This window comes from Medicago sativa, chromosome 8 (assembly GCF_051527215.1).
Source record: "Medicago sativa cultivar Bolivia chromosome 8, Bolivia_mono, whole genome shotgun sequence".
Classification (NCBI taxonomy): domain Eukaryota; kingdom Viridiplantae; phylum Streptophyta; class Magnoliopsida; order Fabales; family Fabaceae; genus Medicago; species Medicago sativa.
Genome location: NC_140756.1, coordinates 54,239,192 through 54,265,206, shown reverse-complemented (window position 1 = coordinate 54,265,206; position 26,015 = coordinate 54,239,192). Strand labels below are relative to the sequence as shown.

At 32.7% G+C, this 26,015-nt stretch overlaps 1 protein-coding gene across 4 annotated transcripts; it reads right to left on the bottom strand.

The window, feature by feature from the left end:
• Nucleotides 1-3,051: 3,051 nt before the first annotated feature.
• LOC146899567 (transcription factor MYB88-like) lies at nucleotides 3,052-12,191 on the bottom strand. 4 transcript variants are annotated; one of them, XM_085732840.1, is made up of 14 exons: nucleotides 11,975-12,191; nucleotides 11,758-11,833; nucleotides 11,383-11,510; nucleotides 10,607-10,653; nucleotides 10,261-10,317; nucleotides 10,083-10,155; nucleotides 9,153-9,208; nucleotides 8,914-9,063; nucleotides 8,654-8,835; nucleotides 8,422-8,516; nucleotides 7,710-7,831; nucleotides 7,426-7,634; nucleotides 6,699-6,823; nucleotides 3,052-4,054 (listed from the first exon to the last, which is right to left on the bottom strand). In XM_085732840.1, exons 3-14 carry the CDS (start codon nucleotides 11,464-11,466, stop codon nucleotides 3,944-3,946), a joined length of 1,311 nt encoding a protein of 436 aa, XP_085588966.1. In that variant the 5' UTR covers nucleotides 11,467-11,510; nucleotides 11,758-11,833; nucleotides 11,975-12,191; the 3' UTR covers nucleotides 3,052-3,943. The 4 variants fall into 4 exon arrangements, with proteins under 4 accessions (XP_085588966.1, XP_085588964.1, XP_085588965.1 ...); XM_085732838.1 differs by having other exon boundaries at nucleotides 11,383-11,500; XM_085732839.1 differs by having other exon boundaries at nucleotides 12,103-12,191.
• Nucleotides 12,192-26,015: the final 13,824 nt, after the last annotated feature.

Below are 26,015 nucleotides of genomic sequence, written 5' to 3'. Positions count from 1 at the left end.
GTTGTTGAGTGTTACAAACTTACAACCAGAATTTTTTATGCCACAACACTAAATAATAACAATGTAATGCCATATATGAGTGCAAATACCACACAAGTTGCATAAAGAAGTGTCATTTACAATGCATGAAATTAACTTTAACATTGTCCACAATTTACTAAGTTGTGCTTTCTCCTACTCATTGCCATTACCTCTACTATGAAACCACCAGGACCACCATAAGAGATTAATCAGTCTGTTTCAATCATCAAGCGTGTGTTTGGTTTAGCTTTTAAGGATATAAAATCACATCTAGATATGATTCTGCTGTCATTTTGTAGAAGCTATAAAACTAAGCTTCTCCATGGACGTGCAAAACTACAGCGATTTCGAGGAAACTTGAAAAAATTGACCATGTAGCCAAAATGTTCATTTAACTTTGCTTATGTTTTCCAATTTACCATCGTTATAATAAATCTTCAAACCATTTAGTGTGTTTGGTTTGGCTTTCGAGGATATACAATCATGTCTAGGTATGACTCGAAGCTACAAAACTAAGCTTCTACATCGACGTGCAAAACTATCGCAATTTTGAGCAATTGAAAAAATTGGACATGTAAGTGTAACCAACATTAACTTGCTTATGTTTTGCAGCGTACCATCGTTATAATAAATCTTCAAACCAAATTCAAACCGCATAGAAACAGTGAACATAGATATCTAATTTCTTGTTACTTGTCCTTGGTTGAGTTCTACCTTATTCCACTATTTAAATACATAGACCAGTATTTAAAAAATTATCAGAAATCGGAACAACGGACAACCTTATATTTTTAAGAAGTAAAAACTCATGACGCTCATTGTCATTATGGCTAAGATGGTGATTTGACAGTTCAATGCGAACTGCGTATTTATTTTATGTTGTTTTAATCAAATTGGTATTAATAAGTTAGTAAGTTAAAAATTAGGAGGACCATAACCATTAGCCTCTACTTCTAAGAGACAGTGCTTGTTTTCGCTTGAGTTTCGAACATTTGAAAGTATTAATCAATGGTGGACCGCGGCGATGTTAGAATTTTCTCTTAGACCTATCATGAAGTTCAAAGTATGAATTTACAGGTCAATTTTAATACGGACGACTATTAAAGTTGTTCATAATAGACCAATCTATTTTTTACCGCAAGACCACTAATTTTATTCTAGTATAGTTTGTCCAAACTTAATACTATTTGTTTACACTATCTTCAAACTATCCTCTAATCATATCAAATATTCGCTTCTGCTGTGCTCGCCATAAGAACTTGCCATAAGATATAGAGAATGGTGAGAAATAAATTACCTCCATTGAAAGATCTAGGCTTAGTGGCGAGGTAAATGTTTAAAAAATAAATGTTTAAAACAAAGTTGTATGGTTATGGTGTTGTTGTCTTGTGGTTCCTACCCCTTAAAAGCGGGTGTTCACTTTCGTTGGATGGGGACAAAGGAAAGACAAGGGGATCCACAAACTTAGATGAGCCGTGATATTTGAACAATCATCTTTGACAACTTTTATAACAATTTTTTTTTCCTCTTTTTTTATAGGTTAAACACAATAGAGATAGAAAAATAAAGAGAAAGAATAAACAAACGTAATATGAGTATCAAAGAGAGTTGTTAAAAAGTTATCGCACAAAATAATTGTATAAATATCATTTCTCAACATAAATAATCCTCTCTAAAAAAAAATCAAATAATCCTAATAACTTTCAAAATCAGTGCTGAAAAATCTTTTTTTAGTATCTTCTTGTTTATAGCTTTCAAAATCTTCAGGCGAGCAAAGCAACAGTGTGATTAGCTTATATGAGAGTCTAAGAACTTGGAAGAGAAAATGATGGTAGTAAAGGTTCAAGATAATGGAGACAGACAATAACAAAATCAGTTGTAAAAAAATAAATTACTCTTTAATTTTATTTTTATGAGCCATTCCTTTAAAATATTGGTCATCGTAATTCTACGAAGAGAAATAATAATATGTAACACATTCTCTAACATACATCTTTTTATTAGTTAATAACACATTCTCCAACATACATCTTTTTATTAGTTAAAATTCATGTGTCCCGTCAATTCATATTAGTTAACATACAATTTTTTAACCAATAAAAAAATTTTAAAAACTATATAGTAGAGTTTTAGCAGCTTTTTTATGAGTTTATTATTATTATTTGACCACTACCTAATTCTCCTTTTTTTTTATGATATGAAAGTCTACTCTCACATTTAATCTCCCTGTAGTTGTTTTTCTTTGGAAAAACTACATAAAAACTTCCTCTTGCCCTAGCATCTGAGAATTTCTTACAGTTGCATTACATAAATATTTCACTAGACATTTAGAATTGACTATAGTTTTTACCAGCAAAAGTATTTAGTGAAAGTGAGTTCAATTTGATTGAGTGGAAATTTTTGGTCAAAAAGTGAGCATTTTGTGGGCTAAGTTAACAGCAAAGGTGAGCACTTTATTTTGTAAGGTGTTCCCTCCCACTTTTCACCATTATTTGTAGCCAAGTAATCATTGTGTGCTTCTCTCTTGTATTCCACCACCACCAAATAGGAATGCAGTTGCCTAGAATTCTTCTTCAAAACAGAAAACAGGCCACAATACACCATGGCAAACAGACCATGTTTATATGCTTCTGCCAGGTCAGAGTACTAAGAGGTGTCATGTAAGTAAATAATTTTGCATTCCCTGTGTTTTAAGTTTTTCTTTTCATTGACATTAGCTTCCTCTGACTTCTGAGTGCTGTTTTCTGTGTCCTTTGGATTTCTCATCAAAATTATTGAAAATCATGTGGAAATCCACGACACTGACATTATACACAGATACGACACTGACACATGTACTAATTTAAGAATATGAAAGTAGTTGAATGTTAGACACCAAACATGTCATCGATATGATATGTCGGTGTTACATAGATAAATAGGCTATTTGTTTGATTTTGTACCGAGTACATTGAGAAAGTTCTCAGTTCCACTTTTCTTTTGAACTTTGAAGAATTCTCTATACTGAGGGGGTCGTGTAAAATAAAGATGTACACACCAAAACCAAAATGCATTTCCACACTCTAATAGTCAGGTTTCAGTACATCAAACCCAAAAGAGGGGAAAATGTATATTACACAAGGTATGCACACCCAAAAAATCAAATAAGAATTCAAGTTGATACTGAACTCTTTTTTCTCTCTATATTCAAATTAATAAGATAGCCACAAAATTTATGCACACATGCACAATCAGGATGCTAATGATTCTACAGACATCCATATTCAAAGTTAATAGGATCAGCACAAAATTTATGCACACACACACACACAATCAGGATGCTAATGATTCTACAGATAGAAGACTTTGTACAAAAAAAAGAAAAAGAAAAACGGCAAGCATAGCACACACTAAGCACACCAATACTTTTTGCAAGTATCAAAAAAGTAATTTTTAGTGAAAGGGGTGATGCTAAAAGAATGTATCATAGCATTCTATGGGAAGCATGTGCCTTTCAAAACTTAAGGCAGAGATTGCAATCATTCTCAAAACAGGAAAACTTCGATGATGTTATATTGGCAGGAGACTCTCTTCATGAATTCCAATTAATCAAGACAGCTCTTGACACCTCCTTTAAAATCAAGGAACTTTGAAGTACTTCCTTGGTCTAGAGATAGCTCATTCTACACTTGAAATTTCCATACACCATAAAAAATTAAGAAAAACTCTGAAAGCCGAAATGCCAAGGATGGAACAAAGAATTCAGAAACGGGAACGTCATCTGAATATTTGTATGTCAGATGAATCATGGATTATACTGAAGCAGTCTTACTTCATCACACCTCCTTTAAAATTAAGAAAAACTCTGAGAGCCGAATTGTCAAGGATGGAGCAAAGGATTCAGAAAGCAAAAGGTCATATGAATATTTGAATGTCAGATGAATCACGGATTATATTGAAGGGCTCTTACGCAAGGTCGCGGTTTGTATGGGTTGACATTGGTACTGATAGATGGAGACTCCACTTCCAGTGTTTTCCTTAGGAAGCTCTTTTCCTGAAAGAAAGTGTTAAAAAATGGTTAGTATACTGTCAAACTTTGATATATCCCAGTGCCTAACAAACAAAACAATACAGTTTTTTATTACAAAACACACTAAATACTAAGGTGTGAATAACTCTAATGCACCAGTGCTGGATTGAAAGGAAAAATGGTTTCTACGTATTAAGGTTGAATCAACTACACTAGTGATGCAAATACACAATGCTACCATTATTTGACGACTATCATGATACATGCAGTTTTGGTCCCTCTATTTTGTATCAGTTTTTTATTTTGCTCCCCCTAATTTTCAAATCCATGATTTTGGTCCCTCAATTTTAAAGATGTCAAACATTTTCTTCACCTATGCATTTGGGGTTGGTTTTTTTTTATAATGTGACAAGTGAGATACATATGTGGCCACTGAATTGATGACATGAGACCGTCTAGGTGGGTTTTCACTTACCAATATTTTCCATTCATCCAAATATACATTAATTTATACGACAAAAGTTAATAATTTTATGCAAGACAAAGCTCTATGTAAATTTTTCACTTTAAAATTCAGCCTCAAAATAAATAAGTGAACAAAAAATCAGACATTTTAAAACTGGGGAACCAAAATCGTGAATCAGTAAAAATTGGGGACAAAATGCATTTTAGCCCACATTATTTTTTATCTATAATCTGCAAATATAAGTCATCTTCTTAGTATTGCATCAGAAAAATAACATGATTATGCTGCATTGGTTGCAAACAATGGGGCCACTTAGATATTCTCAGTTCAAATTGCCATATCTTCTATATTTCCAGAAGTCTGAACAAATCACTTAATATAACCCTCTCTGAGAAGATCTTTGTATGGAAAGAATAGAGCAGAACCGGTACCCTTTTAGTTTTCCTATTATATCCCACGGGCCATTTTCAGCTCCATCCACAGATTATGCTCCTCGTGACATCTACCACTCTTGTCAAGGTCTCTTACCTTTCGGTTTGAGATGTTTCATAAGCGTCACCCGAAGGATGGGCGACGATGACGAGGATACATGTATCAGAGGGGCTTGTGCCAGAGAGGGCACACCCACCTAAGGAGAAAACGGCGGAAAGCAAATCGGAAGGAACCGGAACGGGGACATCATGCATATGGTAGATTGCAAACTATGAAACACGGACACCGGACATGACAGTGACACGTCGACACAGACAATCATTTGAAAAAATGACAATTAAATGTAATTACATGTGTCACTGTCATGTCAGTGTCCGACACTGACACATGTCGGATACCGGACACGCATTTGATCAGAAGTGTTCCTGCTGGATAGATTGCAACAACAAAGGACAAGGAATTCCTGCACTCAAGTCAGGTTCTCCTCACCCTCTTCCTTGGATTAGTCCTTGAATGCGGTTAGCAAAAATCCATTTTTTTTGAACAATTGGGTTAATATCCATTTGGGCCAGACCTATTAGACTTACCCTTGAACCCAACATACCAAAGGCCCTTTTCAACTCTCTATTCATCGCCTTCCACAAGATTGTATATACTTGTGTGTGTTCCCCTGATGATTTCTTCAACGAAAACCCAATGGTTGTCGTTCATGACTCGCCAGCAAGCACCTATGGCTGTTTAAGGTCCGATGCCAAATGATTAGCATCCGGAGGCTCCTGTAGAGGTGGTGGCTCGACTATTGCTAGTGGTGCACAATGTGTAAGTCCACCCCAAGCTGATTAACGTCTAATTGTTTTGGTGGAGGGGTTTGGATCTCCTTGTATTCCCTGTACGATTCTTGATTTGACAGTTCAAACAAAGACACAAGGTTGACCAGAGTTTTTTGAGACCAAGAACCAGTATTCTCGCCGTCACGCTGCCACTTCTCTTAATTTTTTACCATTTAGTTTATTGGTTTGATCTTCTCCATGCAACCCACTTGCATTAAACAACAGATTTGCTTCTTTTACTGCCATGGCTTCTTCATCGGTGTCTGTTACTCCATTCCTGACCTTTCTGGTTCTTGATTCCCAAATCTTTTTATCAGGTCTGTGGAAAGTGATTCCCTGCACTAAATCCAAGTCCTCCTTACACCAACACATGGCTTCTCCCTCCATTCTCATGAAAGCCCATTGCAGCTGACCGAACCCATGAACCTTTCAGCTTTTGTGATCCACCCAATGGGATTTGTCCCTGTAAAATCCGGCAACTCCACCTTCTTGGCCCACATGTCCTCCATTTCTGGTAGAGCTGGCGCTCTCTCGAAGATCCGGCAGATCAGAATAATATTTAGGAACCCAAGAATTGAATGGAATATAAGGGACAATTGTATTAAAAAAATAGGGAAGTGAGGAGAGAAAACACTCATCCAAAGGGTTCCCCTTATTACATTAGAGTCACTACTCTATTCACAAAGTTTACAATGATCAGATACCCTCTTAACGCAATAAACTCCCTATATGCACAAGATAAACCTAACCACCCAATTAACGAATAACTTCTCTAACTAACTCGTTAGTTCCAAACCTAACATACTCCTAATTAGTCTATTTCCTAACAAGCTCATTGGTATCCCTAATATGTCATATTACTTGTCAGTGTTGTCACCATTATTACTGTTATAATTTTTGTGGTTCAAATTGTTTAATCCCAAGTGCATGGGTAACTTACACTGTCTGTAAATTCTGGGGTTGGAATTCCTTCAGCCAAGGATCTGAAAATAGGAGTCACTTGAAGAGGGGAACAGTTCATTCTTGGCAAGGCAATTATCTGTTCATCACAGTTTGGTATCATATCTGGCACAGAATAAATATCTTATTAGCACTTCTGATTCATTGAAATGTTACTGCATTAGCTTATAGAAAAGCGTTTAAGTCTATATTTTTCAGCTTAAGAACTCTTTGAGCTTAGGTGGTTAAGTCGGGGGGGGGGGGGGGGGGGGGGGGGTTCTGCATCAACTCTTTGAACATCAACTGAGTAAGTGGTTAATTGTTCCTAAACCAAATCATTTACAAAAATTAGGCCCCACTTACTTTCTCTGTTTTCTATTTTCATTTTCACTTAAACTAACATACAGAAAAAGAACATAGATCTGATATTTTTCTCACCGTTTTCTTTATAATTTTTGAAAACAGATGTAACATTTTCAAAAAAATTGAAAATGCCGAAACATTGTTTTTATTATGTTTGAAAATGCATTCTTCCTAGCTTGTCTTTCATATTCTCTCTGACAATTGTTAACTACATCATTTATCTCTTTGATAGCAATGTAAAATGAACATAAATTTTAGAAAATAAAAAACAGAAAATGATTTCAGAAAGTAAGCGGGCCTAATATTTTCATGTAATTTTCTGTTTACGATTTATTAATATCAGAAGGGGATTATCTTATTCTTACCTTGTTCCACTTTTCCAGTAGAAAGAACCTCTTTCACACCTTCACATACTTCTTTTTTAACCCCGAGTTGTGTAGCTTGCATTTCAGTTCCAGTATCCTGATTCAATGAGCTTTCCAAATTATCACCATTACAAGTTGACTTATGTTGCAGAGTTAATCCTGTACTGTATTCAGAACTTCCTGGGGAGTCCTTGTCTGGTTTTATTTGCCTAGAAAATATTTAGAAATCATTAGAAATTATTTCAGAGGCCACATAAGTTATATTTACAAAGAACTTAAACTACCTCAAGCGGGAATTGCCTCTCTCATTACTACTCTTAAACTCCTTGACTGTATGACTTACAAGCTGTAAAACTGCAATTTTTTCTCCAATGATATCTGTTTGGTTCAGAAACTCTAGAAGTGGCTGGTATTCAAACAAGTGTTAGATGATATTTGAAATCTGTGCATTATGACGCCTATCATATTTTATACGTGACTCTGGAAGTGGCTGGTATTCAAACAAGTGTTAGATGATATTTGAAATCTGTGCCTTATGACACCTATCATATTTATATGTGCACAATAATAAGAGTTAACGGCTTGTGATAGGCTTTCTAAGATAAAAATTAACTTTTAATATTGGAAAAAAAAGATGCTAGAAAGATGAATGCTTCAGAATCAAAAATAGAGAAGTTGAAAATGTTCAACAAATTTTACAAACAAACAACGCCTATACTTTCCAATTAGATTGTTGTGCTACCATGGTACTGTAGAATTAAGCCAAGATGAAAAAATGTTAAATGAATTTCATAAATTGTATGCTTGTGCTTTTTTTCAAAATCTCTAAATTATTGATTATCGAAAAGAAAAAAAAAAATATAATCTGTAACAAGCAGGACCGATATTTATAATTTTGGGCTTTGCTCATCAAACAATTGAGGGAGATCTCTTTTTGGAGAAGCATGTAAAATGTTGAAGACTAAAAAATGGAGTTTAGAAAGTATCAATCCTCACCTTCCATACTCTTTCCATGTTCTCTGAATCAATTATTTGAATCAATGCACTTATCTTCGGATCATCCTTTTTGAGTTCATATTTGTTATTTTGGCCTGGACAAGCAAGATGAACCAAAACCATATTAGCTCAAAGGATGACCAAAGTTATATTTACAGAACATATTAATTCGGTCCACTTTTCTGTCCCTGGTTATCATAATGCAATATTCAAGTTCCATTGAGACAATTACCTGAACTGCTGATCTTGTCATTGGAAACATGATGCCTGTCTGGAAAATTGTTCACATTATTGGATTGTTGAGCTAATTCGGCAAGTGGTGCTCTTGGCTGCTGATTTAATGAAATTGCATTTCGCAAATGTGATCTGTCTCCAAAGTTGATCTTTTTTGCATCATCGGGGATATGGGCCGTCCTATTATGCAGTAGGATAATATGTTAAAGCTTTTTTTTGCAAAAAGTTAAGTATTTCGATAGTTAAAGTGCACGATACCTCGTTTTTTTAACTGGCATGGCAGATTCTGACATTGCATCTGTATTATAATCTTGATAGGAAATATTCCTCTTGCTATTTGAATCAATGTCATTTTTTCCCCTCTTCTTGCGGAGTGTGGAGAAACGATTTTTTACAGCATTATCCGTTCTGTCATAGAAAGCATTATATTGTGAATTAACCGTTCACAAAATAGCCGTCCAGTATTTGCAAGAAGGTAGGAATGAATATTCAGTTACCTTCCCGAAACCACCTTTGCTATTTCAGTCCATCTGTTTCCAAATATGTTTTGAGCCTACAAAGATAATATCAAGAAATTAGGTCACAAAGAGCAAATTAACAGATACATTTCTTTCGGATGTAGTTTCTGTTATCTGGTGCAGTAAACATATACAAGTATCTGGGTTGGTTTGGTTGTAACCTCTGATTTTTAAAAATATAATTGCATAAGGGGAAATTATCATTAATTAGAGTTATATTACTGGTGTTCCCGTAAAGCCTAGCTCAACTGGCAATGCCAAAATTGTTAGGCTGGACGCCTTCACCCGGGTTCAAACCCGGGACCTCGCAATGGTTGTGAGTTTCAGTGGTGCTTACCGCTTCGTCTACAGACCCAAAAAAAAGTGATAGCAATGGTCATTCTACAAATGTTTCCAGGGGGGATTTGAACGGTCTCTTGAGATAACAAGGCCAAACGTTTACCACTAAATTGACACCTTGTGGACAACCTACACCTCACATTTGGTTTGTTTCTCTGGTTTGGTTGTAACCTACGCATCAGATTTAAAAATTATATATTGAGGAAGGCGAAATTACCCATTAATTATAGTGGCACTAACGGCCATTTTACAACTGCTCTCGAAGGCATTTGAACTCAGTCTCCTAAGATTACAATACCAAACTTTTAGTACTAAGCTGACACCTCAGGAACAACCTACCCATGAGAATAGGCAAGGCTATGGGAAATAAATAGCTTCTCCGTGATACTAGCAAGTTCAACGATGGATTTTTTCTACCACACAGATGTATGAGAATGAAGGGACAAAAAAATGAAGTGCAGTTTTCAAAGTTCTAGCCAATTTTATTACAACAAGCTTGTTAAATTCTTATGAAAATTATTATCGATGAAAGTTAATCTTTTGAGCATATGAAGCATTGATATACCATACCTCACATAAGAGGATATCTTCGTCTGGTGTCCATCCACCTTTCTTGAAATTAGCATTCAAATAAGTGTACCATCTGAGATTGTATTAGTTAATAAGCATAAGATTGACAGTAACAATAAAGCAGAAGCCATGAAAATCGTCAACAGCTACAATAAAAATCAAAATATAAAAACTTCACCTTCTTCTGCATTGTCTTGTAGTTTTGTCCTTGAATTTGGATGCAATAGTTGCCCAACTGCATATATAATAAAAATTTCCTATAATTAGGCAAGTATCAGAGAAAATGTTTAAAAAATTGAACTGGACACCAAACCTGAGAGACCTCATGGTGGTCATGGTTCAACTGCCTTAAACTGTTCAACCGGGACAAAACCACAATCAAACTGAACAAATAACCGAACCGTAGACTGGTGATGGTTCACAATTCAACCGTTGAACAATCCAGTTCGGTTAAATTTTTAAAAATTGAAGAGCAAAAAAACAACAGTATGGCAAAAGAAAAAATAAGAAAGGGGAGCAAGTACTTTTCAGTTCCATGATTTCCGATCTGTTCTCTTAGTATATCATCCTCCTGAAACCCACATATATAACCAATATGTAAGACACCATCAAATGCAATGGAATAATTAACAAATATACAACAGGTAAAGCTAAGTTGCTTAAATAATACTTAAGCTTCACGGGGAGGATGGCCGTTTGATCCCCACGCAACACACTCTTGGTAGGAGCGAAAAGCTATAAAATGCAAACTAAGCACCTGAAATGGAACTTTGATTCACTGCAATCAGGGATCCTGAATTCATGCATTTGGGACATCGGTGACCATTCAATTAAGATCAAACAGCCCAAAAAATGCAGATTTCTAAATTTTATTTTACAATTCCAAATATCAAGCTTGAACGGCCACCTTTGTCCTGTGAATGTGGGAAATTATCGATGGTAGACGAGCCAAATCTCTCAAACAGAGATTAGTCCCAAAAAAATGCAGATTTCTAAATTTAATTTTACAATTCCAAATATCAAGCCTGAACGGTAACCTACGTCGCGTGAGGAAGACGCACGAAATCGGCAGAAACGCTCGATTACACAGCTCCCACAAGTTCTCACGGCGATTTTGGCCGCTCCCACCAGATTACAATTCCGGCAAAGAAGGGTTGCAAGATCGCAAACTCATGCCATCCAATGAGTTGGATCGTGATTCTGTCTACATTGGTGCCGAAAACCCTAATAACATTTTTTTTTTTGACAAAAAAACCCTAATAACATTTGATTCCTAAAAAAGTAAAAGAAACAAAAGTACCTCTTGAGTCCAAGTCACAATATGCCGCTCCTTCTTCGTAGACGATTCTTCATTCCCTTGTTGCTTCTCCTTCTTCGTATCCATCGTTTGGCTCGGCCTTCGAGTGAGTGAAGCCAACCTACATTACTCTTTCACTATCATATATCAAAACACTGACACAAACACCAAATACGACAATGACACGTGGACGGTGATAGTAATTTAAGAAAATGACATAATTGAATATAATCACGTTTAGAAACTATCATTCACCTTCCCTCAAAAAAGAAACTATCATTCACCTTTACAACATAAATTCAATTTCCAATAAACCCTGACTAAACAAAAGGTATTATTATTAAACATAAAAAAGAGAAACGAAAATGTGATAATTACCTTCTTTTCCTAATAAATCAACAACCTTGAATAGCAACCTTTTCAGACTCTCCTTCCTCTGATCTCTCCCTATTCTCTGTATAAACAAAGCAGAAATTCGAGAATTCAATGCATAAATTAAAAAAATGGGCAATGAAAAATATATAAAAGGAAAATGGGATTAAATTGAAAATCATATTTTTCTCGAAATTTAAAAAAATTAATTGAAAAGGTGTACTTTTATAAATAGTAACCCAGAAAACCCAGATTATGTGGAGGATCCAAACAAAGCTTTAACTTAATCGACAAATGAGCTTAAAATAAAGTGTTTAAGTAAATAAATCGACAATAAGATACAGTGCATACCTTAACTCAAATGCGCATTCAAACTGATGCATGTATGTAGAGAGAATCAAGGAAACAGGTTTTCGAAGTTTGTTGATTTGAATTTAATTAACTTAGTATGAACCGTTACACACTTATAAATTTTTAAATAATTCCTTATAAAATAATTCCTTAAAAAAATTACAAATTACAAATCATGTTTTCTCAAGTAAATTATTAATAAAAGGGTTAATACATATTTACCCTTTGCAGTATTAGTAGTTTCTGCTTCACCCATGTAAAAAAAGTTTAGATTGCATCCTTCCTTGTGATATGAAGATTATTTGGTTGTAGACCTTCATGAATTTTGACTCTACAAAATTGTAATTCGCTCAAATTACAAGAAGTGAAAGTACCTTGAATTTTGAAATTTTATATCATAAAGATTTAAAACCAAAAAACTTTCAAATTACATGGTTGAAATCTAAACAAAAAAAATTTACAGGGGTAAACCAGAATCTGTTAATATTACATGGAAATAAACATGTATTAAACCTTAATAAAATAACAATTCATAAATAGTCATCTATCTAACTTTTTCTTTTCCTATTTTATCATTTACTTAAACTATTTTATTTACTAATTTATTATTTTATAATATTATTGAAATTATTAATGTTAAGAGACTACTTTTGTGTGTGTATATATATGTATGTATATATATATATATATATATATATATATATATATATATATATATATATATATATATATATATATATATATATAGGGTTTGCTAGGATACACCTACTAGTTTTTATTAAGGTGTGTTTTAGCAAAGATATAACTAAAAAGTTGTTAAATACACCTTAAGGTGAATGTTGCTAAAACACACCTTCTAAAAAATAAGTGGGTGTATGTTAGCAACTCTTATAGGCATTTGCTAGGATACACCCACTTATTTTTTAGAAGGTGTGTTTTAGCAAGTTATAACTAAAAAGTAGTTAAATACACCTTAAGGGGTAGCTTGCTAAAACACTCTCACATAAAAACTAGTGGGTGTGTTCTAGCAAATCCCTATATATATATATATATATATATATATATATATATATATATATATATATATATATATATATATATATATATATATATATATGAGTCAGGATCCGTTGACACCAAATCTCAAGCGTTCACTGCTCTTAATCCAAAGGCCAAAATTTATTCAATAAAATCATAATATAGACATTCATTATTTCATATCTTACTTTTAAGTCTATTTATTATATTTCCCTCAAAAAAAAAGTCTATTTATTATATTCTCTCTCATCAGTCTCATTCACATTCTTCTCTAAAGCATCTTGTTTCCAGCCACTTTCTTTTTTCTTCTTCCTGGTTCTTCCCTTCAACACCATGTTTATATCATTTGACATTGTTAGAGATGTTGATCTCATCAATCTCATGAATTTTTTGTTTAAAAAAAAATACCATTAAAATAGATTGGATGTTGAATTGTGGCACACGATCTGTTAAGTTCAGATTCAAAAGGTTTATGTTTAAAAAGAAAAATCATGCTAGCTAATGTTTGATTCAAGTGAAGGATAGACATTTTGTAAAAAAAAAAAGTGAAGGATAAACGTAAAAAAAAAAAAATTAACCATGAAATTATTCTTCGTATGATAACAAAGTAGAGGACTTCTCATTGAGAAGAAGATGGTTCTCTTTTAGGAAACAAGAGGATTTTTAGGAAAGGAAAATATTGAATGTTGAATGTCCACATTATGATTTTATTGAATAAATTTGAACCTTTGGATTAAGAGTATTGAACGGTTGAGATTTGGTGTCAACGAATCCGTTGACACCTGGTGTCAACGGATCCCAACTTTATATATATATATATATATATATATATATATATATATATATATATATATATATATATATATATAGGATGGATCCATTGACTCCAAGAGTAAGTCTAAACACTTACTCCAAATCTTGGCCCTTCATTTTAAAAATAGTTAATGGCTGTGATTAATTGATAATAATTGTTAAGGTAGGGTGTTAATGGTTGTCATTATTTCATAAGACCATGTGCAATGAGGGTGTTGAGAGTGAGTTTCAACATGTTGAACTATTGCAAGACCATGTTGAAAATGAGTGGAAAGATGATGTGGAGGAAAGAGGTGATGATTATCTTCAACTAGTTGAATACTGCAAAAAGCTAGGGACAGCAGCCCACTTGGCGCGTTTTGGTTGGCTGTCTGAAAATTTATCTCATTTTAATAATTCGAACTCAATTATTTCATTGCAAACTTTTTTTTTCCAAATTTTTTTTTTACCAAAATTCATGACTTTTTTTTTGTCTATAAATAGAGACTTGGTTCATTTGATTTGGACACAAAAAAAAAAACGAAATTTTCCACTATCTTAATATTATTATCTTTCTATTAACTTTTATTTTGAAGTTTTAATCTTCTTTTAAGAAAATAAAAATAAAGTATTTAAAAAAAATTGTTTTTACAATAAACCAAAAAATAAATTGTTAAGTGTTTATTATTTTAATTTAATTATAATCGATAATTGTAATTTTATGTAATTATAAAAACAAAAATATAAAATTAAATAAGAATAAGAAATAAAAGGTGATGGTGTAGAGTGTTGAATGAAAAAACCATTTGAGAGGGTAAAAGTTGAATGGATGTTGAATTAAAAGAGGGAAAATGATGTGGAGTGTTGTGAATTGAAAAAGTAGGTGTTGAGGGTTGTTGAATGTTTTTAACCATTGTAAATGGTCTAATAATTGATATTAACAATTGTACTTCTCATCTCAATTAATTCTGCATATCCACATATTGAAGGTTCTGATCCTTGCTCTGATATCAAGATTTTTTTCAACAATTTTATGTTCTTGTTAGTTCAATAAACTATTAAACTTCCCTTTGTTTTTATCTCATATATGGTGTTTTCTGCCATTGCAAAGGTTGCGTGAGTCAATTTTTTTTTGCTGGACAAGGTTGTAATAATCAATTTCTTTCAAAAATAAAGAAAGTTGTAATAATCAATTGAAAAAAAAATGGTGTTGTATGCCATCATCCAAAAGCCATGAGACACCACAAAGTAGCAATTGAATCAATTAAGCTCCTCAAATATTCCTCAACTGCTCCGTAACATGCACATAAACTTAATTTCTTATGAAACAACAATCAAAGATTGTCTATTGGATAAACCCTAACTAGATTTTTGGAGGAATAAAAAAACAGAATTTTCACTGTGAAGAAAGGTTGATAAAGAACCCTAAAACAGAAGGATTGAAGCTTTTGAAAATTGAGTGTGAGAGAGAAGAAGAAAAGGAATGATAGATGTTTATTGTGGTGTAATGTGTGGACATGAGGAAAACACCCCACCTTAACATTTATTATAATTAATCATAACCATTAAGTATTATTAAAATGAAGGGTCAAGATTTGGAGTAAGTGTTTGGACTTACTTTTAGAGTCAATGGATCCCTTCTCATATATATATATATATATATATATATATGAGACAGGATTCGTTGACACCAGGTGACAATGAATTAGTTGACACCAAATATTAACCGTTGATCTCTTTTGATCTAAGAGCTTATATTTAGTCATTTAAAATAACATGTGAACCACACTCTCACGCGATTGTGGTTTTATGCATCTTCTCAAAATATGAGGTTAGTGCTTATGTGCATTTCCTAAGCGGTTATGCCATGAATGTCTACAGCTGCATCTTCAGTGCCATTAACCAAATTGGAACTAGACATCGAATAAAAAATTGGTTTGTTAGGATCTATTGACAGCGAATCAAAAATTACATCATAGTTTTATGAGATTGAGAACAAAGGCAAAATGGGTATTTTGACCTAATCTAAATCCAAATTCCTGAACCTAGTCAGACTGCCAATTTATTTGATAATGGTCAAATTTCTTATCAATTTTGTTTGATGTTATTTATTCTAACAAATTCGTATGAATTTTAATTACATTAATCTGTCGTGAAGTTTCTGGTGGGATAGGATTGTTCATACGAATACAAAAATTGAGATCTCATTCTCGTAAATACAGGAGGATAATCCTGTGAGAGTAGTTCACGTGGTATTTTAAATGAACAAAGATAAGCCCTTAGATCAAAAGAGATCAACGGTTAATATTCGGTGTCAACGAATTCATTGACACCTGGTGTCAACGGATCATGTCTCTCTATATATATATATATATGAGAAATGATATTTTGACAACCACTTTTAAACAACTTTTGTGACAACTTTCTCTCTCATACTCACATTATACTTTTATTCTCTCTCTTCCTTTTTCTCTCTCTATTGTTATTGTCCAATAAGAAGAGAGAAAAAAGGTTGTCATTAAAGTTGTTTGATTTTGGTTGTCAAAATATCACTCCTCATATATATATATATATATATATATATATATATATGGTTTTGCTAGAAGCCACCCATGAATGAGTCTTTTATCAAGCCACACCTCAATGTGTGATTTTCACTTTTTAGTTATAACTTTGCTAAAACACAACTTCATAAAAATTAGTTGGTGTCTTTTAGCAATATTTTTATTAGTTTTTCTATTTTTAAAAACCAATATTTTATTTTACATAAATATCTCAACAAACTTTTGATCTTATGCACTCAGTATTTTTTATTTTTTTTTAGTTTTTATTGAATTTCTAATATTTTATGTAGCAGAAATATCTCGACAAACTACACATAATACTTTCTACAAAGTTTACATGTATGATCTTATTTTATGATTAAAAGACTTCAATTTGTTTATTTGTTTTTAGGAAAAGAAACTTCAATTAGTTATTACTAATCTTTTAGCATTGTATCATTCAATTAGTTTTTATGTTTGAGGAAAAAAAGGGTTCGATTAGTTTTTATTTTTGATAAAAAAAAATGTTCGATTAGTTATTATGTTATCTTTTAGCAGCATATTCTAATGCAAATGTTAATTATAAATAAATAAATTTTTGTTAATCACATATTTACATATTTTGAGGACAAGTAGAAACTCCAAACCTTCTTTTCATCTAACATTTTTCTTCCTTTTTCAGTTTGCCAAACTCCAATTTTATTCCCTTTCAATCGATTTTTTTCCCTCATACGCATGGGCCACGAAACAAACCCATGACCACATGTTTAAAGGGACCCAAAACTCTTACCACTTGGACTAATTCATTACTGATTTTGTTACACTTTTTATTCTTGCATTTGACATTCATCTCATCATTTATATATATTTTTAGGATATTATTATAATTGTAAATTTAAATAAATTCAATCTAATATACTTACATGTGTATTCGTGCACACAAACTTATAAAACTTATTATTTAATATCTAACCCGGGCAACGCCGGGTCTCTAAACTAGTAATTATTTAGAATAATGAGGCTTTGGGGCAGAATTGGAATTAAGAGAAAATAAATAGGTTAAGGTTTATATAAAAAGGAGAGCTAGAGTTAGAAAATTATATTACGTGCAAAACTGTTTTGGAGAAAGAGGAGAAACCTAGAGAAGAGAAGTCTGTAGAATCCTTGCAATCAATCTAAGGTAAGGGTGGGATTAAAATTCTCTAATTATAAGTAATATAATTATGAGATTGGGTTTAACATGTTTTGTTGTGAATTTGTGAGTTTTGAGAAGTTAGGGTTTGAAAAGAAGTTGGGGTTTTGAATTGCAATTTAATTGATGAAATTCGTGCTCTAGTTGTAGTGATATGTTTGGGTATGTTAATTTATTGATAAATGAATTGTTGATGATGAAATTGCATGCTCTTGGTATATGTATTTGGATGCTTGATGAATTATGCTCAATTGATGATTTATGTTATGTTGTTGTTGATTTGTGGGTGGATTCATGATTATGAGTTGTGGTTGTTGATGATTGTTGTTGTTAATGTCATATTATGAATTGGGTATGAATTATGTTGAGTTGTTGTTGTTGATTGTGATGACTTTTGAATGAATGTGAAGTTTGAATAATATAAGTTGTTTTTTCTGATTTATTTCATCTCTGCCCTGAATTTTGAAATGAAAACTGGTATTGATCGGTGCAGAATTGGTCTTAGGTGTAAATACGAAAGTTGTAGGTATGGATGTTACCTTTCTAATGCCGTTAGTTTGACTCCAAAATGATTTATAGAACTTGAGTTATGATCAAATTACTTCACATAGGTCACAGCGAAATTGCTTAGTGACAACATTCTCTGTTTCATGTTTTTGCATCTTTTTCACATGTTTCTGTTTTGAATTGGCCTTTGCTGTAAACATGAAAGTTTAAGATAATTTTGTTAGCTTTCCAGTGGCTTTGGTTTGGCGTGAAAATGATTTTTGGTTTCTGAGTTATGATGAAAATACTCCAAGGAGGTCTTAGTGAAATTTTATGAAAATTCCGCATAATTATTTCTAAGTCAACCAAAACTTATGGATTGTCTCCAAACTTCAAAGCTTGTATACTATGAGTTCAATTAAGGTGTTTAAGAGTATTTAACCTATGTTGTGATGAATCTAACTTGGTTTGACGTGAATATCTTTGATTGATGAATTATTTTGTGAATGTATATGTTGTTGAATATGATGTTATGTGTTGTTCATGATTGATGAAGTATTATATGAAGGTATATGTTGATGAATATGATGTTATATGATGTTGTTTATAATTGATGAATTATGATGTTATGATGCGAAGTTGTTGTTGTTGCAGTTGTCGCTGTTGTCGTCATTGTCATTAAAGTTGTAAGTTGTTGGCGATGTCGTTGAAGTTGTTGGTCGTCGTTGCATTGTCGTTGAGTCCATGCATCATCATTAAAGTTGAGGGCTTATGCCCTGGAATGTTTAGTCATTCACATTTAAAGTTGAGGGATCATGCCCTGGAATGCTTAGTCATTCACCACGTTGAGAGTCTATGCTCTATAAGTTGAGGGCTTGATGCCCTGATTGGTTCACATGCATAATTAAGTTGTCAAGTTGATGAAGTTGTTGTTGCATTTGTATTTGATGTTAAGTTGTCATTGTTGTTAATTGTCGTTGATGTTAAGTTGTCATTGATGTTGAGTTGTCGATGTTGTTGTCGTGTTGTCAAGTTGTTATTATAACTAATGAGTTGATAATGAGTAATTATGTGAAGCATTAATGTTGTATAATTGTTGTTTAACATTGTTAAAATTGTTGTTATTTATGTTGTTAAATTATGTTGATGAATTATATGCTTATTATTATTGAATGTGAATCTCACCCCTTCTGTTTGAATGTTGCCTCTACATGGGTAACGTGCAGATAACCAGGAATAGCTGTTGATGTGAGTTGACTCCCTCACGCGTCGTCTTAGGGTTGCTCTGATACATAACGAGATGGGGATCTTTGCTTTATTTCCTTTTGTTACGTGTCTTTATGAATTATGTTGATGAACCTTTGCAAATGATTGTTTAATAAGTTGCTTATGTTGAGGCCTTTTAGTGTCAAGTACTTGTTTAAATATTAAGAATTTTTCCGCTGCGACATATTTGAATTTATAGACAGCAGGTGTTGGAAATAAAGAGTAGATTTTAACTCTATTTCTATTTGAGGATATTTTAAAGAAATGTGACATCCTGTTTTAAGTCAAATACTCTGATTATTATGTATTATTTTACATGTTGGGAAAACGGGGTGTTACACAAATGCTCATAGAATAACTTGTTAAAAGACACCTTCATAAAAGGTGTATTCTAGCAAAACACACAGATATATATATATATATATATATACATACATACATACATACATATATACATATATATATATATATATATATATATGTGTGTGTGTGTGTGTGTGTGTGTGTGTGTGTATTCTTGGGTAGTGTGGACTGAACGTAATAACCGATTGTTCAATAATATTGTTACTATAATTCTTCGCCTGTTAGATAAGGTTAAATTGTTATCATTAGGGTGGATGAAAGTTAAAAGCGCTATGTTTGTCTATGGTACGCAAAGGTGGTGGTCAAGCCCTTTAGATTGTCTGGGTATTGGCTAACTTGTGTAATCTATGTCCTTTGGGATTCTGAACTCTTGTAATTTTTAGTGGTATCTTAGGCACACCTTGTGCTTAGGAACTGCTATTTGGTGTGTTATATAATTTCATTTTGATTTCTTCAAATATATATATATATATATATATATATATATATATATATATATATATATATAATGGTTTTAGAAAAAAAATGGAGAAAGTAAATTTTTGAAATTTATTAATTGAATAATTAAGGTATGACGCTGGATACAGGTCTGCGTGAGTTAACTCACGCTGCTACTGATATATCAGTAGACTGCATTTGATGCATAACATTCAATGCAACCAAGTCATTAATGACCCGCAATCTTTATACACTCATAATTGAACCGAATTACACCAATTTAACAACATAATCACATAATCGCACATTAACGATCCAAATTACACAAATTCATCGTTGATCACATAATCACACATAAACGATCTAAACGATCCAAATTACCCAAATTCATCGGTAATGACGCATAATCACTTAATCACACTTAATGACACATAAACGATCTAAATTACATCAATTCGTCCTTAAATTCTCAAAATCACATAATCTCACATAAACGATCCATTACACATAACACAAATTCATTAAAATTCAACATTGCAGACATAAATTCAAACACATTACATTATTACACGTTAATAAATATTACACTTACGGGTTCATAATAACTGGATTCAATGCTTCTTACGGGTTCATGAAGCGACTAGTAAGCAAGATGTGCAAAGAATTGAAAGCTCCAAATGTTACACCAGAATTTGAAGTTCTTGCTCGCGACATGTTTGTGGAAACGCGTCAATTAGACATTGAGCAATTTAATGTTATCTTGGAATCACTGTGTTTGAGTCAAACTTGTTCAGATTCTGCTTTCACTTTCTTCATGAAGCATAAGGGAGATTTCAGGATGGTCTCTCCTCGTACCTATGAAGCAATGTTCAATTGCTGCGTGAAGAATCGTTTTCGCAGTTGGGGAAATTTGATTCACGGTAAAACTGTGGAGTTAGGTTCGTTTAAAGACAGACAAATATTTGATTCTTTGTTTAGTTTCTACAATAGGCTTGATTATGACACTGCTTCCCAACTAGCTTTGGAAAAGATTGTCAAATTCTCAAAAGAAAGGAATGTTGGGTCTGCCAGGGAGGTGTTTGATAAACTTTTTGTCAAAGAAATGGATATCTGGGAAAGCATGTTTGACAGTTATGTTAGTTCACACAAGTATGATGAGGTTAAGCTTCTTTTTCTTTCAATGTTGAATGAGAAGCTTACGCCGAACTCAAACTTGGTGAAACATTGTATAAAGGCTTGCAAGGAAACTTGACAGTGTATTGTGAAGCATCAAATCTTGCATGCATATTGTATCCGAGTTAGTAATGGAGAGCTAACTCTTCAAGACAAGAACATTTTACTGAACTATTTCATGATTGATCCACAATATGCTGATGGTGCTCGTAAGTTTTTCAACAACATTGATGGTCGGGATTTGGTAACTTGGAATACCCTCTTGAATGACATAGCTGTTCAGGGTCAATTTGAGCGTTGTTTAACAACATTTCAAGAAATAATTGACCAAGGATTATCCCCAGATGATGTTACATTTCTTGGCTTGTTGGTTGCCTGCCACCATACCGGAAACATAGCATCCGCCCATGATTTTTTTGAACGGATGGAATCTGAGTATGGAGTAACACCAAATGTTAGGCATTACAATAGTATGGTCTCTTTGATTGGTTGTTTTTCCACTATTAAAGAAGCTTACCGCTTCATCAATGAAAAAATGACTGTTGTGAAGCCCAATAAAATTGTTTGGATGACTTTAGTTGCATGTTGTGGGATGGAAGGAGATTTCGAGCTTGGTGAATACATTTGCAAAGAAAAGTTACCAGGAAGGGATGGAGACAAACAACTCCATCACATGTATGCTTCTTGTAATACCCCGTTTTCCCAACGTAAAATTTTCATAAATAAAATCAGAGTTTTTCATCATAAAACGGAATGTCACATTTCTTAAAAATCATAAATGGAATAAATAATAATTTATCATTCAAAACGTTCAACAACATAATATTTAAAACTTCAGAGCGGAATAGTTTGACAACTTAAATAATCTTTGGCACAAGGGCCTCAATATAAAATCTCATAAAACTTAGTTCAACATCAATTCTTGAAAGATTCATAAAGTAATACGTAAGGAACAGAAAGTAAAGACATAATCTCATCCCGTTACGTATAAGAGCACCTAAGACACACACACTTGTGAGGAGTCCACTCACGACCGCAACTAATCTTGGTTACCTGTAAGTTACCCATACGAAGAGCAACATTTTCAAGCAGAAGGTGTGAGATTTCACAAAACAATAATATTAGGCATATAATTCAACAATTATATCTAACATCTTAAACTTCATTAACTAGCATCATTAATCTTCCTACATTAGTCATAAACTTCATCATACATCATCAAAAATACAATCATAAACATCATCATGTATCTTCATAAATATAATCATAAGACATCATCTTATAGCATCATAAGTACAAACATAAACGTCATCATATATCATCATAAATATATTCATAAAAGCATAATCACATATCATCAAATACTAATCGCAAATAATCATCACATATCATCAAATAATAAACATAACATCGTCACATATCATCAATTAATAATCATAACATCGTCACATATCATCATCTAATAGACATAGACATCATATCATAAATCATATAGCATCATATCATAAATCATATAGCATCAACATAACATCATCATCATAAACAATTCATAACCATTCATCATAAACAACTTCATAATCATTCATCATAAACATCTTCATAATCATTCATTTATAGTCACTTCGTTAAAACATCACAACTTAACATTTTGACTCGACAATGCATCTAAACTCGACTATGCAACTCTTAACGTCTTAAACCATCTCGAATCATCATAAATGCATATGCATGTGGTACCATTCTAGGGCATAAACCCTCATCGTCGTTGATCATAAATATACTCCTAGGGCATAAGCCCTCATCGTCGTGGGTTGAGCAAAAGCTCCAGGACATGAGCCCTCATCTATAAATGAGTATGCATGGACTCAACATCTTACGTCTTAGAAACTTCATGAACATCTGTGACATCTTAACAACTTGACGACTTCATAACGACTCGACGACTTAACAACTTCATATCATCTTAGCATCTTAAAACATCACATATAATTCACATTAATACTCATATAACAATATCACATTGATAATATTAACAGCAACATGACAGCACACAATCAATTCATCATATATCATCGTATTCAAGTATCAACAATTCATCATGCATCTTTGTAAAAACATAAATAATCATGCACAACATATTTTCATGTCAAACCAATGCTACTGGAAAGATATCACAATTATCAACAACTTTCATGTTTACAACAAAGATCAATTCAAAACAGAAACATATGAACAAAACGCAAAAACATGAAACTGAGAATGGTATCACCGTACAATTTCGCTAAGACCTCCTTGAAGTATTTTCATCATAACTCAAAAACTAGAAATCTTATTCATGTCAAACCAAAGCCACTGGAAAGCTAACAAAATTATCTAAAACTTTCATGTTTACGCCTAAGACCAATTCTGTACCGATCAATACCAGTTTTCATTTTAAATTCAGAAAAGTTGTGCTGAAAGTCCATAAAAATTCACTGTGACCTACGTGCAGTAATTTGACCATAACTCAAGTTCTATAAATCCTTTTGAAGTCAAACCAACGACATTATAAAGTTAACATACATACCTACAACTTCCGTGTTTACACCTAAAGCCAATTCAAAACTGAAATGTGTGAAAAAGATGCAAAAACATGAAACAGAGAATGTTGTCATAGATAGCTCTCGGGAAAACTCCATTTTTCATCCCAAAGTCCCAATTTTGAATCCCCTAAGCCCAAATTTGGTCCCAAAGTTTGTTTAAACGTTTCTAAACATGAAAAGACACCCAAATCCATATAAAACTTGAACTAAAACACCCTTTCAACAAAAATCACCATTTGATCCATTTTTCATGAAAACCTTCAAGAACAACATAAATTCACTTCAAGCTTTATGATTATGATTACTCATTGCATCAATCATTAACAAAAACATATCATAACAATAACAGCAACAAGCAGCCATGAATTCATCAACAACAACATTATATTTCAACAATTTTGAGTGAAACCTAATTTCTCTAATCATCAAAATCAAACAACAACAACCATTAATTCTCAATTCTTCACTTAAACCCCAATTCTCGATCTCTCAAAAACTCTTCCTACAACTCGTTAAATCTAATCGTTAGAATCATACACATAATAAGATTGAATGCTAGTCTCACCCTTACCTTAGAATTATCGATGCAACCTCTTCTCTGTTCTCTTTGTCTTCTCTTCTCTTCTCTTTAAACCTTGTTTTCTCCAAAAACTGATCGTACGTTCTATGTCTTTCTAAACCTAACTTCTCTTATTTATAACCCCTCATCTAGTTTCTCTTACACCTCAAAATTACTCTTTTCCTCATAATCTTATTTATTTCTAAATTAAATATATATATCTCCCACTTAATAATATTAATACATCAAATAACACATAATAACATATTTCATCAAAATATATATGTATATAATATTTTAACACCAAATAACAAATATACCTCTTCACTGAATAACAAATATATTTCTACACCAGATAACATATATATTTCCACACAAAATAACAAATATATTTCTACACCAAATAACATATATATTTCTACACAAAATAACCCCACAACTTAATATTTATTTTATTTTCGAATCTTATTTTATTAAACAATAAAATAAGTCACAACGTCTCATAAATTTCTATAAAATCATATAAATCACATAAATCTTATAAATCACACTAATCATATAAATATATTCTAAAACTCATTAAAATAATTAAATAATCGAAACGGCCGTTACACTTCTGCTCAGCAATACGACAAGTCGGCTGAAGTTCGGAAGTGGATCGAGCAATCCGAAAACAAAAAGTTACGTAGAGCAGCTTTTAGCAAGTTGGTGGATTGAAGATTAGATCAAAGATAGCTACAAAATGTTTAGTTGAATAAACTGTGATTGGAAATGTTTAGTATTGAATATGTGGCAAAAAATGTTTAGTATTGACTGAATGTTATTGATATACACAAGAGTGTGATGTTTTAAACAAAATATTACACTTCAACGGATCAGACATAAAGATGCAAAATGTTATTCTCAACCATCACCCTAAACATGTAAGCAATGTCGCTATCATCTTTGACAAGTTGTGGATAATACACGATCTTCCAAAAGTCCTCTTCCTTATAATCCCTCAAGTCCACACATAGCACCCGTACTATTACATAGATGTTCTTTGTTTTTCACCAATTTGGATAAAGTATATGTTAAGTTGTGCCTTCAACTCGTCAAACTTGTCGGTGGGGGTTAAAAAGACCTTAACCTTCTTTCTCACGCTCTCGTATCGGACATGAGCTTCAAGTGAAACCTGTGCATCTTCAGACATGTTTCACTTCACAAAATTTAATGGAATAACAAGTATAAGAATAAAACCAAATGAAAGATAAAATAAATAGTTGAATAATTAGAGACCAAAAAATGAGAGCAATAGTTAGCGTGACATAACTGGCCACAAAGAAAAATCACTTCATATATTTATATAATATATATAATATTAGTTACATATTGACCACAAATATCCAAATTACATAACCGGACACCAAAAAATACGTCGGTGTAATATCGACCAAAAATAGGACGAACACCGACCAAAAAGTGTTATAACCTATCTAATT